Source organism: Bubalus kerabau, chromosome 17 (genome assembly GCF_029407905.1).
Source record: "Bubalus kerabau isolate K-KA32 ecotype Philippines breed swamp buffalo chromosome 17, PCC_UOA_SB_1v2, whole genome shotgun sequence".
Classification (NCBI taxonomy): Eukaryota; Metazoa; Chordata; class Mammalia; order Artiodactyla; family Bovidae; genus Bubalus; species Bubalus kerabau.
Window position 1 is genome coordinate 43,153,968 of NC_073640.1, and position 15,305 is coordinate 43,169,272.

Below are 15,305 nucleotides of genomic sequence, written 5' to 3' on the forward strand. Positions count from 1 at the left end.
TACAGACTGTGTCTTATAGATGCTGCAGCAGAAAAGAGCATTTAGTTCTGATGCAAAATGGATAGGATTTGTCTGAATATAATAATAATTTCTTACAAATTTTAAGAGAAGTGTACTTGAGCCCGTCACTTCCCACCCTCCCACATTTGAACAGTAACAAACCACAGCCAGCTAAATAAGTGTTAAATGAAGTGTAGCATTAGACTGGACAGTTTTGAGAGCTGTGCAGTGCCAGAGAAGGACATGGTAAGGTGCTTCTTATAGGAATATTTTGCACACACTGCGTATTTAATGCTGATGCCTCATTGCATCTCTGTTTCAATTTATTACATTACCTACTTGAGACAAATTTGAATAACTAGCTATTTCTCTTAGTCATTGCTGAGCTTAGCAGATACATAAAGAATAATCCCCAAGCGTATACACTGTTCCCCAGTGTAATTAGAAGAAAAACAAATGAGAGGTGAAGTTCTTCTATAAATTTCCCCCTCTCCAAGGAGTTGGACTACAGGGTAAGAGCGTTACTAGTAATCAGAAGATGTCAGAATTGTCCTGCCAAACAATTTCCTGGATTCCGTATATATAAGCAGTTTCTGGTTTGTCAGGGGGGAGAAGAATGAAATGCATATTCTTGAAAATAGAGTTGGCCCCTTATAGAAAACCTGAGTAAGACAACAGAAAAGGCAGTCCTTGCACCAGCTCAGAGAGGAGAACAAAGGTCCTTCAAGTTACCACCAGTACCTTTGAGCTGCCTTCAAGTTACCACTAGTACATATCAGTTGCATCTTAAGCACAGATAAATATTAAACCCATTCGGCTCAACACTGGGTATATAAATATCAATCACTGTCCTTTGTGAACACTCATGGCCACTCACTAGTCTAAAAGTAATTTAATAAATTTCATTTTCATAGCAATTTGAGAAGTTAGTAGTACTTATATTTTACAGGTAGAGAAATAGGCACAGAGACACTAAGCAGGTTCTGCATGGTCACACAGCTTATAAAGTCAGGGAAAAGCTGGGATTTGAACCCAGGCATTTGACTTCTGAGACCATGGTCATAATCACTTTTCTACATGGTCTTTTTAAAAGGAGTAAAGAATAAAACATGATTCCTATGACCAAGGAACTTAGAACAAGGGAAATGGTAAATAAATGTAAAAAGATGAGTAACATCAAGTAACAGGTATTTTTTGGTGACTCATCCATCTTCTCTTGGCAGGAGCAGTTTCTTCCTTTGCAAGAGCCCCTGTCTCTATCCTACTTATGCTCTTGTTTCCTTCTTCTCTGCTCCTCAGGAGGCAACCTAATCTAGTGGACCCCCTACACCCACCTAAGTCCTATTACCTTGGTTACCTAGTCCTCTTCCCTTATTACAACATCAAACATCTAGTCTGGGCCTTGAGTGCATTATCGCATTTAAAAATATAAATAGACTAGATATCCTCTACCATACCTTCCTACAGCTTTGCCATCCCCATTTTCTCTTTTTACCACTAATATTGTCAAAACAGCAATCTGGAACAGTCAACCACTATTTCCTCTACACCTGCGCACTCCCTAAACATTTGTACTCTGGATTCCACAATCACGCTCTTTTGGAATTACTTTCTTCTTTGAGGGCAGGGATGGCCTAATTAAAAATAAAGTATCTGTAGCATTTTCTCACGGAGAAGGCAATGGCACCCCACTCCAGTACTCTTGCCTGGAAAATCCCATGGATGGAGGAGCCTGGTAGGCTGCAGTCCATGGGGTCGCACAGAGTCGGACACGACTGAAGCAACTTAGCAGCAGCAGCATTTTCTCAAAGCTTATTCTCCTTGACCTCTGTCCACATTCAACCTCTTTTGGAAATTCTCTCTTGGCTTGCTTAGTTCCTGACATGCCTCATATACCTTTTTGAATCTTTCTTCATTATCTCCTCTTTTTTTTCCCTCCAGTGTTTGAGAGTAGCAGGTTGAGGGCACTTTCTACATAGAGAGAATGGCTGTTCACTTGCTCAGGTGCGAACGCTGGCAAGGAATGGAGACTGTGTTCTAGAAGTCCAGGCATAGAACTGTGTGGCAATACTACAGGCTCACGGCAGCACTGTGGCAAGTGGCGGCAGGAGCAGTGGACAGAGCCAGCGTAGAGGCCTCTAAATGCCAAGCATGAGCTTTTTACACACACACCTAGTGTGCAATCAAATATGGGCAAATTGGTTCCAGAAACCAATATATAGGAATAAAACTTCTCTGTAGTAAAACAGTAGCTTGCATAAGCATCCCCAAACAGTTATCCCTCCGTTAGCGTTTGAGATGAAAATATCACAATAGAATGAAATCTAATGGTGCAACAAAGAGAATCTTTGCAATCTGAAATCCACAATTATATCTTATCTACATTATTCAAGCTACATTATAAAGATAGGCTTAGATAGTTCTTGCTCCTCTGTTCTAACTTGATTTTTACTTTTCAGCATGTCACTTAATCCCAGCCTTCTCATGTGTATAAGAGAAAGACCTACCTTCCCTTGATAATTTCATGGATAGAATAAAAGGTATTTTAAGGTTCTTCTTCAGTAGATGTGATTATGATCAGTCTTTATAGCATAAGTATAATACGTATGACTAACTCCATTTTAAAGAGGAGATAAAAACACAAAATTATTTTCTGGCTTGGGACTCCTGTCTTTAAACAGAACACTGTTCATTTTTCCCCTGAAGTTTTTCTTTGGAGCTGTCTTCCTGCAGCTGTCTCTGTGTTGGTGCTTATATGAAAATAAATCGGAGTCCCGTTGCCTACTTTTTTCATTCCTGTCTTTTTGATACAGGCAGTGCTATCCAACAAAGGCAGCATTGATGCCCTCTTCAATGTGATCCCTCCAGTTTCACCTCTGGGGGCCTGCTTTGTTTTCAGCCCCAAAGAAGGCATCATCAAACCAAGCGGAGTCCAGGCTGTCCAGATCTCCTTCAGTTCTGCCATCCTAGGGCACTTTGAAGAAGAGTTCCTAGTCAATGTGAATGGGTCACCTGAGCCTGTGAAATTGACCATTAGGTAAGTTGCTTCTACAAGTAATATGGAAACTGAAGTTTTTACCTACTGCTTTCTTAAACTTTGAAACTAGATCACTTCACCCATTAATGGAGAATTACTAGGTTGACAGAATGTTTATTTTTTGTTAATAACACTATTGATACCTATCTGAAAATAACAATATGACTCCCTACTGATTACTTTTTAAAATCCAGGCACAAACATAAAATGTAAAAATAAAATCCTCTCATAAAATTATTTTAAAAACCAGAACTAGATCATGTCTTGAATATCCATATCTGTCTTTGTTGATATGAATATGTCAATATATAAGGGAGTTTTAAATTTCTACCAGTGTTTCTCTAGTAGACATGTATAACTTCTTGTAACATGGATGCAGCTGCTCTTTTGGGATCTAGTTTTTCTTTAAATTATAACCGTATAAAATAAAGACTTAAATTAGTTTCTGCTTACTCTCTCTGTTTTAGTATGTTTAGGGAAAGTAAGTTACTAACACCTGGATAAAATCATCTTCTATGACTAAGCTTTGGCTGTTACCCTATTAATAGTTTCTCTAAACTTTCATCTTTTGTTTTTTTCCCCATCTTTTGTTTTTATTTTAAGGAAATTATTTAAATGGTCTTACGTCTAATGCCGTCAGAAATGATAAAATCTACTTATAATGTCTGTCAGTCAGTGTGAGACACTTGGAACTTTTGTGCTAGACATCTTTTGATCCCTTCCCTGGCTGCTCTGTTTGTCTTCAGGTTTTAAGAAGAAGTTTTCTGTGACCAGCCCATTGGCAGACCTATAACTTTGTTTCCTGGTGCTTTATAAGTTCATGTCTTCAGAATAGATTGCAGATTCTATTTGGATTCCCACAGCAACAGGTTGTTAATTAGTTGATAGTCTCTCTTATTTTGGTTCCGTAGCCTAGCAGTGAGAAGGCAATGGCAACCCACTCCAGTACTCTTGCCTGGAAAATCCCATGGACAGAGGAGCCTGGTAGGCTGCAGTCCATGGGGTCGCTAAGAGTCGGACTCAACTGAGTGACTTCACTTTCACTTTTCACTTTCATGCATTGGAGAAGGAAATGGCAACTGACTTCAGTGTTCTTGCCTGGAGAATCCCAGGGACAGGGGAGCCTGGTAGGCTGCCAACTGTGGGGCTGCACAGAGTTGGACATGACTGAAGCGACTTAGCAGCAGCAGCAGCCTAGCAGGACCTCACTCCATCCACAGCTGAGGTCTCTCCCTTGGGTTCTAGAGATGACATAGAAAAGAGACAAGCACATTTCTGAGGCCTGAATGATCCTAGGAAAACTTATTGATCTTAAGATATCTACTGAAAATGTAGAATCTTAAGATTGACTCGAAGGTGATTACCATTTCTTCTCAATTCTTTGACCTAACTATCTCTGTTATAGGGTGCATTACATTCTCTCAAAATTCATATGTTGAAGTCCTAACACCCAGTACTTTACAATGCACTTGGACATAAGACTTTTAAAGAAGTAATTAAGGAAAAATGAGGTCATATGAATGGGCCTTAATCTAATATGAATGATGTCCTTGTCAGAAGAGGACATTAGGACAGATACACAAATAGGAAAAGACTGTGGGAAGACACAGGGAGAAGGTACCCATTTGTGAGCAAAAGAGAAAGTTCCTCATAAGAAACAAACCCTGCCAACACATTGATCTTGGACTTCCAGCCCACAGAACTATGAGGAAATAAATATGGACACAGTTAACAACAGATCCCCAAAATACATGAAGCAGAAGCTTACATAATGGAAGAGAGAAATAGGTAATTGAACAGTAATAAATGGAGATGTCACTACCCTACTTTCAATAATGGATAGAACAGCTCACCAGAATATCTTAATAGAAGAGCTGAATAATACCATAAACCAACTACACCTAACAGACACCTGTAGAACTCGCCACCCAACAGGTACACTTGGAGCATTTTCCAGAATAGACCATGAATGAAGCCATAAAGCAACTCTCAATAAATTTTAATAATTTGAATCATGCAGAGTGTGTTCTTCAACTATAAAGGAATAAAATGAAAAATCAAAAGTAGAAGAAAATGTAGAGAATTTACAAATATGTGGAAGTTAAAAAACACTCCTAAATTACCAATAGGTCAAAGAAAAAAATTACAAAATACTTTGAGATAAATGAAAGCAGAACAGAGTACCAAAACTTATGAGCTGTGGTAAAAGTAGTGCTTTGAGGGAAATTGATAGCTGTGAGTGCCTGTATTTAAAAAGAAAAAAGATCTCAAATCAATAACCTAAATTTCTACCTTATGAAACTTGAAAAAGAAGAGCTAACTAAATCCAAAGCAAGCACAAGGAAGGAAATAATAAAGATTAAAGTGGAAATTAATGAAATAAAAAAGAAAAACAATAGAGAAAAATAAAACTGAAAGTTGTTTTTGTTTAACATTGTATTGAAAGTTCTATCCAAGGCAATTAGGCAAGAAAAAGAAATAAAAGATTTCATGTTGAAAAGGAAGAAGTAAAACTATCTCTCTTTGCAGATGATGTGATTTTATATGTAGAATATTCTAAGGATTCCACCAGAAAGCTATAGAGCTAGCAATTGAGTTCAGAAAAATTACACAATATAGGCTCATATACAAAAATCAATTGTATTTCTGGAGAGTAGCAATAAAAATTCAAAAATGAAATTAAGAAAATTCCTCTTACAATAGTTAAAAGAATATCAGTTCAGTTCAGTTCAGTTCAGTTGCTCAGTCGTGTCTGACTCTTTGTGACCCCATGAATCACAGCATGCCAGGCCTCCCTGTCCATCACCAACTCCCAGAGTTTACCCAAACTCGTGAGTCAGTGATGCCATCCAGCCATCTCATCCTCTGTCATCCCCTTCTCCTCCTGCCCCCAATCCCTCCCAGCATCAGGGTCTTTTCAAATGAGTCAACTTTTTGCATGAGGTGGCCGAAGTATTGGAGTTTCGGCCTCAGCATGAGTCCTTCCAGTGAACACCCAGGACTTATCTCCTTTAGGATGGACTGGTTGGATCTCCTTGCAGTCCAAGGGACTCACAAGAGTCTTCTCCAACACCACAGTTCAAAAGCATCAATTCTTCGGCACTCAGCTTTCTTCACAGTCCAACTCTCACATCCATTCATGACCACTGGAAAAACCATAGCCTTGACTAGATGAACCTTTGTTGGCAAAGTAATGTCTCTGCTGAATTTGGTAATAAGGAGTTCATGATCTGAGCCACAGTCAGCTCCTGGTCTTGTTTCTGTTGACTGTATAGAGCTTCTCCATCTTTGGCTGCAAAGAACATAATCAATCTGATTTTGGTGTTGACCATCTGGTGATGTCCATGTGTAGAGTCTTCTCTTGTGTTGTTGGAAGAGGGTGTTTGCTATGACCAGTGCATTTTCTTGGCAAAACTCTATTAGTCTTTGCCCTGCTTCATTCCGTATTCCAAGGCCAAATTTGCCTGTTACTCCAGGTGTTTCTTGACTTCCTACTTTTGCATTCCAGTCCCCTATAATGAAAAGGACACCTTTTTTGGGTGTTAGTTCTAAAAGGTCTTGTAGGTCTTCATAGAACCGTTCAACTTCAGCTTCATCAGCATTACTGGTTGGGGCATAGACTTGGATTACCGTGATATTGAATGGTTTGCCTTGGAAATGAACAGAGATCATTCTGTTGTTTTTGAGATTGCATCCAAGTACTGCATTTCGGACTCTTGTTGACCATGATGGCTACTCCATTTCTTCTGAGGGATTCCTGCCCGCAGTAGTAGATATAATGGTCATCTGAGTTAAATTCACCTATTCCAGTCCATTTCAGTTCGCTGATTCCTAGAATGTCGACATTCATTCTTGTCATCTCTTGTTTGACCACTTCCAATTTGCCTTGATTCATGGACCTGACATTCCAGGTTCCTATGCAATATTGCTCTTTACAGCATTGGACCTTGCTTCTATCACCAGTCACATCCACAGCTGGGTATTGTTTTTGCTTTGGTTCCATCCCTTCATTCTTTCTGGAGTTATTTCTCCACTGATCTCCAGTAGCATATTGGGCACCTACTGACCTGGGGAGTTCCTTTTTCAGTATCCTATCATTTTGCCTTTTCATACTGTTCATGGGGTTCTCAAGGCAAGAATACTGAAGTGGTTTGCCATTCCCTTCTCCAGTGGACCACATTCTGTCAGACCTCTCCACCATGACCCACCCGTTGGGTTGCCCCACTGGCATGGCTTAGTTTCATTGAGTTAGACAAGGCTGTGGTCCTAGTGTGATTAGATTGACTAGTTTTCTGTGAGTATGGTTTCAGTGTGTCTGCCCGCTGATGCCCTCTTGCAACACCTACCATCTTACTTGGGTTTCTCTTACCTTGGATGTGGGAAGTATGGAAAATCACTAGACCATTCAGGTATGACCTAAATCAAATCCCTTATGATTATACAGTGGAAGTGAGAAATAGATTTAAGGGCCTAGATCTGTAGAGTGCCTGATGAACTATGGAATGAGGTTTGTGCCATTGTACAGGAGACAGGGATCAAGACCATCCCCATGGAAAAGAAATGCAGAAAAGCAAAATGGCTGTCTGGGGAGGCCTTACAAATAGCTGTGAAAAGAAGGGAAGTGAAAAGCAAAGGAGAAAAGGAAAAATATAAGCATCTGAATGCAGAGTTCCAAAGAATAGCAAGAAGAGATAAGAAAGCCTTCCTCAGCGAGCAATGCAAAGAAATAGAGGAAAACAACAGAATGGGAAAGACTAGAGATCTCTTCAAGGAAATTAGAGATACCAAGGGAACATTTCATGCAAAGATGGGCTTGATAAAGGACAGAAATGGTATGGCCCTAACAGAAGCAGAAGATATTAAGAAGAGATGGCAAGAATACACAGAAGAACTGTACAAAAAATATCTTCATGACCCAGGTAATCACGATGGTGTGATCACTGACCTAGAGCCAGACATCCTGGAATGTGAAGTCAAGTGGGCCTTAGAAAGCATCACTACGAACAAAGCTAGTGCAGGTGATGGAATTCCAGTTGAACTATTTCAAATCCTGAAAGATGATGCTGTGAAAGTGCTGCACTCAATATGCCAGCAAATTTGGAAAACTCAGCAGTGGCCACAGGACTGGAAAAGGTCAGTTTTCATTCCAATCCCAAAGAAAGGCAATGCCAAAGAATGTTCAAACTACTGCACAATTGCACTCATCTCACACGCTAGTAAAGTAATGCTCAAAATTCTCCAAGCCAGGCTTCAGCAATACGTGAACCATGAACTTCCTGATGTTCAAGCTGGTTTTAGAAAAGGCAGAGGAACCAGAGACCAAATTGCCAACATCCGCTGGATCATGGAAAAGGCAAGAGAGTTCCAGAAAAATGTCTATTTCTGCTTTATTGACTATGCCAAAGCCTTTGACTGTGTGGATCACAATAAACTGTGGAAAATTCTGAAAGAGATGGGAATACCGGACCACCTGACCTGCCTCCTGAGAAATCTGTATGCAGGTCAGGAATCAACAGTTAGAATTGGACATGGAACAACAGACTGGTTCCAAATAGGAAAAGGAGTACATCAAGGCTGTATATTGTCACCCTGCTTATTTAACTTATATGCAGAGTACATCATGAGAAACGCTGGACTGGAAGAAACACAAGCTGGAATCAAGATTGGAATCAAGAAATATCAATAACCTCAGATATGCAGATGACTCCACCCTTATGGCAGAAAGTGAAGAGGGACTAAAAAGCCTCTTGATGAAAGTGGAGAGTGAAAAAGCTGGCTTAAAGCTCAACATTCAGAAAACGAAGATCATGGCATCTGGTCCCATCACTTCACAGGAAATAGATGGGGAAACAGTGGAAACAGTGTCAGACTTTATTTTTTTGGGCTCCAAAATCACTGCAGATGGTGACTGCAGCCATGAAATTAAAAGACGTTTACTCCTTGGAAGGAAAGTTATGACCAAGCTAGATAGCATATTCAAAAGCAGAGACATTACTTTGCCAATAAAGGTCCGTCTAGTCAAGGCTATGGTTTTTCCTGTGGTCATGTATGGATGTGAGAGTTGGACTGTGAAGAAAGCTGAGCGCCGAAGAATTGATGCTTTTGAAGTGTGGTGTTGGAGAAGACTCTTGAGAGTCCCTTGGACTGCAAGGAGATCCAACCAATCCATTCTGAAGGAGATCAGCCCTGGGATTTCTTTGGAGGGAATGATGCTGAAGCTGAAACTCCAGTACTTTGGCCACCTCATGTGAAGAGTTGACTTATTGGAAAAGACTCTGATGCTGGGAGGGATTGGAGCAGGAGGAGAAGGGGACGACCGAGGATGAGATGGCTGGATGGTATCACTGACTCGATGGACATGAGTCTGAGTGGACTCTGGGAGTTTGTGATGGACAGGGAGGCCTGGCATGCTGTGATTCATGGGGTAGCAAAGAGTCGGACACAACTGAGCAACTGAACTGAACTGAATGTCTCTGCTTTTGAATATGCTATCTAGCTTGGTCATAACTTTCCTTCCAAGGAGTAAGTGTCTTTTAATTTCATGACTGCAGTCACCATCTGCAGTGATTTTGGAGCCCAAATAAATAAAGTCTGACACTGTTTCCACTGTTTCCCCATCTATTTCCCATGAAGTGATGGGACCGGATAGCATGATCTTAGTTTTCTGAATGTTGAGCTTTAAGCCAACTTTTTCACTCTCTTCTTTCACTTTCATCAAGAGGCTTTTTAGTTCCTCTTCATTTTCTGCCATAAGGGTGGTGTCATCTGCATATCTGAGGTTATTGATATTTCTTGATTCCAATCTTGATTCCAGCTTGTGCTTTCTCCAGCCCAGCGTTTCTCATGATGTACTCTGCATAGAAGTTAAATAAGCAGGGTGACAATATACAGCCTTGACGTACTCCTTTTCCTATTTGGAACCAGTCTGTTGTTCCATGTCCAGTTCTAACTGTTGCTTCCTGACCTGCATATAGGTTTAGTTGGGAATAAATGTAACAAAAAAAAGTGTTAGACTTGCACATTGAAAACTACAAAACCTCATCAAAAATGAATTTAAAAGAAGACCTAAATAAGTGACATAGATTAGAAGACTTAATATTAACCTATGATGGCAAAATTTCACAAAGTGATGTATAGATTCAACATGATTCTATCAAAATTCCAGCTGTCCTTTTTGCAGTAATTGATGAGCTGATATTAAAGTTTATATGGAAAGGCAAGAAATCCAGAATAGCCAAAATAATTTTTTTAAAAAACCCTAAATTTGGAGAACTTCTATATCCCATTTCAAAACATACTACAGTTTTGATGCCGTAATCAGGAATGTGTTATACTAGTATTAAGATAGACATGTAGATCAATGGCACAGAATTGAGATTCCAAAAATAAATTCATATGGTTATGGTCAGTTTATTTTTATCAAGAATATCAAGAAAATTCAATGGGAAAAAGGATAGTATTTTCAACAAATGATGCTAGAGCATCTGGATATCTACATTGAAAAGAATAAAGCTCCATGGAAGCCCCCCTCCATCTCACACTGTATACAGAATTAATATGGACTTCCCTGGTGGCTCAGATGGTAAAGAATCCACCTGCAATGCAGGAGACCTGGGTTCGATAACTGTGTCAAGAAGATGCCCTGGAGAAGGGAATGGCAACCCACCCCAGTATTCTTACTCAGATAATCCCATGGACAGAGGAGCCTGGTGAGGTACAGTCTATGGAGTCACAAAAGAGTCGGACATGACTAAGCGACTAACACACACATAGACCAAAGACCTAAATGTAACAACTAAAACGATAAAACTTTTAAAGTAAAACATAGTTGTAAATATACATGACTTTGAGATTAGGCAAAGGTTTCTTAAATATGACACCTAAGTATAAGCAATCAAAGGAAAAGTAAGTAAATTAGACTTTATCAGAATTTTTAAATTTTGTGCTTCAAAGGACACTATTAAGAAATGAAAAAAGCAAACTACAAAATGGGAAAAAATATTTGTAAAATCATGTATCTGAAAAGGGGCGTCTACCTAAGGTATATACAGAACACTCACTAACCAAAAGACAACCCAGTTAAAAATGGGCAAACCATCTGAGCAGACTTTTCTCTAAAAAAGATATGCAAATAACTAACACCATATGAATAGACTCTCAACATCATTAATCATCAAGGAGATGCAAATAGAAACCACATTGAGATACAACTTCATACCTGTGTGGATGGCTATAACTTAAAAATAGAAAATAGCAAGTGTTGTAGAGAATGTAGAGAAATAAGAAGCCTCATACACTGATGGTGGGAATGTGAAATTTCCAGCCACTTTGGAACAGTCTGACAGATTTTTCAAAGAGGTAAACTTTGAATTACCTTATAATCTAGCAATCCATTCCTAGATACCTACCCAAGAAAAATGAAAATTGAAATCCACACAAAAACTTGCACGTGAATGTTTAACACTGCATTATTCTTAGTAGCCAAAAGGTGAAAATAATCCAAGTGTCTCCCAGCTGATGAATGGATAAATAAAAGATGGTCTATTCACACAATGGAATGTTATTGAGACCATAAAAAGGAATGAGAAAAGAAAGAAGGATGTACCTGCTGCAACATGGTACCTGTTAAATGGGTGAATTTATAGCATAGGAATTATATTTGAATGAGGCTGTTATTTTTTTTTAATTTCCAAGAGCCTATAATATTGAATAATAGTTCTGTCATTTCATGGGTGAATTTATAAATCTCTCCTCTCTTCTAAAGATCCCAAGCATGCACTATGTAGTGTTGCATGTCACTAGGAGAAGGCACTGGCACCCCACTCCAGTCCTCTTGCCTGGAAAATCCCATGGACAGAGGAGCCTGGTGGGCTGTAGTCCATGGGGTTGCAAAGAGTCGGACACAACTGAGCAACTTCACTTTCACTTTTCACTTTCATGCATTGGAGAAGGAAATGGCAACCCACTCCAGTGTTCTTGCCTGGAGAATCCCAGGAACGGGGGAGCCTGGTGGGCTGCCGTCTATGGGGTTGCACAGAGTCGGACACGACTGAAGCGACTTAGCAGCAGCAGCAATGTCTGAATAGATCAGGATGTACTTGGGTTTTCCACTGTGAATAACAGTTTAGAAATCTTCTAGGAACCTTCCTACAAGTAAGATTGGACTAGTTAATACTCCAGGTATTCTGTGAAGTTTAGGTCTCTTCAGTCTCTGGACCTTACCATTCATACCAGCTCCCATGCTTATTTTTTTTTTTTTTTGAATGTTCATTCCTTGTTTCTTGCAAAGGAAAGGAAAATCTGGCTGTGGAAAGAATGTTTATTTCATCCTAAAACTAATTACAAATTGCTAAGAGAAGTATTCTTGTCTAAATTGCATTTGTCCAGAATTGTTCTAGCATGTCATACCACAAACAGTAATTTTGAAAACTTGGTAAAATATCTGGTGTCACAAATAAATGTCTAATGATAAAGGTTGAAATATGTGTATAATTTATTATTTATTTTCAGTTCCACACAGTAATACTCATTTTACTTATGGCTTTGCCAGGGATACTGTCTTGGGCCTTATAGCCCAGGAAGTCTCTATAAAGTTTATATTGTGGATTCTGAAATTTTATTTCTTGTTCTTTTACTGTCAGGTAATCTTTCCTCAATACCACATAATTTTAGCTAGTATACGTTGAAAGTTATCAAAACTATTGCTGAATTTTTTTCTATTTCTGTTTATTTCTTCTGCTGCATGACACAGTACTTAAAGTGGTTGGATAAACAGCACTGTACAATTGAAGTGGTTTTTTAAAATTACCTATAAACAATTTTGTACTCTCCTATTTTTACATATGTGACTTTATGAAGTTTAACTGTAGCATATTTTTCATTTAGTCTGTTTTACATAACATCATAATAATTCAATCACTCTATTTATTAGTCTTTAAAATTCTAATCTTAACAGACCACTGCATTGGTGTTGGGTACCATCTTGGCAGAGACTGTCCTAGTATTCAGAATCCCTGTTTGAATGGATGTGACAGTGTCTAAGCCCAGTTGGTTCAGCTGCCATTCCGTTAGTTATATGTGCCTTTGAACAAATGCGATTTAACTCTGGTTTTTTTCTGCTTCACTGATTAAACGACTGCATTGTGCAATTTTGTGATCTTCTTTCCTATATCTTTATGCTTTTGTGCACCGCAGACACTTTTGATCTATTTGTTACTTTGGCCTCCCCAAAACTTTTTTTACAAGTATCTAATCTGTAGGCTCATTTGACTTCATTCTCAGCTGGATCCTAATTCCTCCTGAGTACCAGCTGCTCCTTCTGAAACCACTTTGGATTATTAGCATGAAATAGAATAGATGGTCCTGGGAAAGGCTTTTAGAATTGAAACTTCCTGTACTGAGTCTTTGTTGTCATCTCTCCTCCCAGGCTTGCAGGAGCCTCTCAACATATTACAGTCAGATTTCTAGCAGCCGGAAGTGTCACTGGGGCACCAAGTGCATTCAGCGTGGCATGACACACCTACATCACCAGCATCTGGATCTGGGTGGATTAGAAGACTCAGGCTTGGTGGGATTTCTGGTATTTGTGTGTCTATAACTTTTGAAAGCCTGGCACACAAATGGGGAAATATTTCAGTTCTTACCTTTGGTCTAGAGATTTTAGGGACATGGACCATGGAAAAAGGCAAGAATAAGCAAGTACCTGATATATTAGTTTTCTATTGCTGCTGTAACAAATTACCACAAACTCAGCTTAAAGCAATACACACATATTCTAAGTATGGTCTTACTGAGCTAAAATCAAAGTATTGGCCAGGGCTGTGTTTGTTTATGGTAGCTCTTGGGGAGCATTCGTTTCCTAACCTTGTTCGGCTTCTTGATGCCGCCCACAGTCTTCAGCTCATGGTCTCCCTCCTCCATCTTCAAACCTAGTAAAAGCTGGCTGAGTCCTTCTCACATTGCCTCACTCCTACCTTGTCTTCTGCCTCCATGTTCTGATTTTAAAGACCCCAGTGATTACATTGAACCCAACTAGATAATTCAGGCTAATGTCCGTATCTTGCGTGCATGCCTGCTAAGTCACTTATGTCGTGTCCAACTCTCTGCAACCCTATGGATTGTAGCCCTCCAGGCGCCTCAGTCCATGGGGTTCTCCATGCAAGAATACTGGAGTGGATTGCCATGCCCTCCTCCGGGGGATCTTCCCAACCTAGGGATTAAACCTTCATCTCTTACATCTGTAATATCTCTTACATTGGTAGGCAGGTTCTTTACCAATAGCAGCACCTGGTAAGCCCAATTTCCAAATTTTAAGTTCAGTTAATTAGCAACTTCAAGTCCTTCTGCTACCTTAATTATTCTTTGCCATGTAACCTAATATATTCATAGATTTTGGGGGTTGTTAGCACATAGACATCTTTGGGGACCATTATACTATCTACCACACCTGAAGTCAGCTAGAAGCTATGGAATCTCTGTTATTTATTTTAAGCTAGCATCACTCCAAGATCATCACTGCAAGAGCCTTGCATGAGAGGGAAACAGAAAATCAACAGCTAAAGAGTCCTTAAAGCCCACCTATTCCCATCTTCTCTTTTATATGTTAGGGAAATAACCGAGACCTGCAGAGGCAAAGTGATTGACCAAGATCACAGCTAGTTGGTGCTAGGAACTGGATTAAAACAGGTTTATAAAAGTGTGGGCCAAGGAATATTGGTATCATTGATAGTCTTTGATGTCTATACCTGGATTAGACCTATAATTTTTTCTTGTCTGAGTTAATAACTTTTCATGTTGTGTATCTGATCCACATTAACATTTTGTGCCATTAGTTCAGTGATGTATCTTCTCTGCCTCATCACTGGTAGGAATATGGTAGTAAGTTAACCATAGCATCATTTGCTAAAACCCAAAGGTTTGAGAATTGTAAAGGAATTTTAAGAACCATTGTGATTGACCATCATCTCACAGTTTCTGTGAGTCCAAGATGATGCTGTAATTGATTAAATGCCAAATCATGGTTTTCAGTGCTCACTGTTGATTGTTACCACTTCTTGATTGTTACCTTGAAGTCACTGGATTCTCTTTCCATTCCCTCAATGTGTATTCTTACTTCCAGAGGCTGTGTCATTGGACCTACCTTCCATTTTAATGTTCCTGCTCTGCATTTTGGTGATGTTTCCTTTGGTGAGTACTTTTCCATTTTAAATTAGATATTGAGAAAAATTCCTTTTCCCTCTACGTGGGAGGGAGAAGGTTTACAAAGAAT

At 39.3% G+C, this 15,305-nt stretch overlaps 1 protein-coding gene across 1 annotated transcript in view; it reads left to right on the top strand.

The window, feature by feature from the left end:
- HYDIN (HYDIN axonemal central pair apparatus protein) overlaps positions 1-15,305 on the top strand; it is a 419,919-nt gene that overhangs the window by 197,851 nt on the left and 206,763 nt on the right. The window contains 2 exon segments of the mRNA XM_055554109.1: positions 2,814-3,037; positions 15,156-15,223. Of these exon segments, the coding sequence (XP_055410084.1) occupies positions 2,814-3,037; positions 15,156-15,223 (292 nt within the window).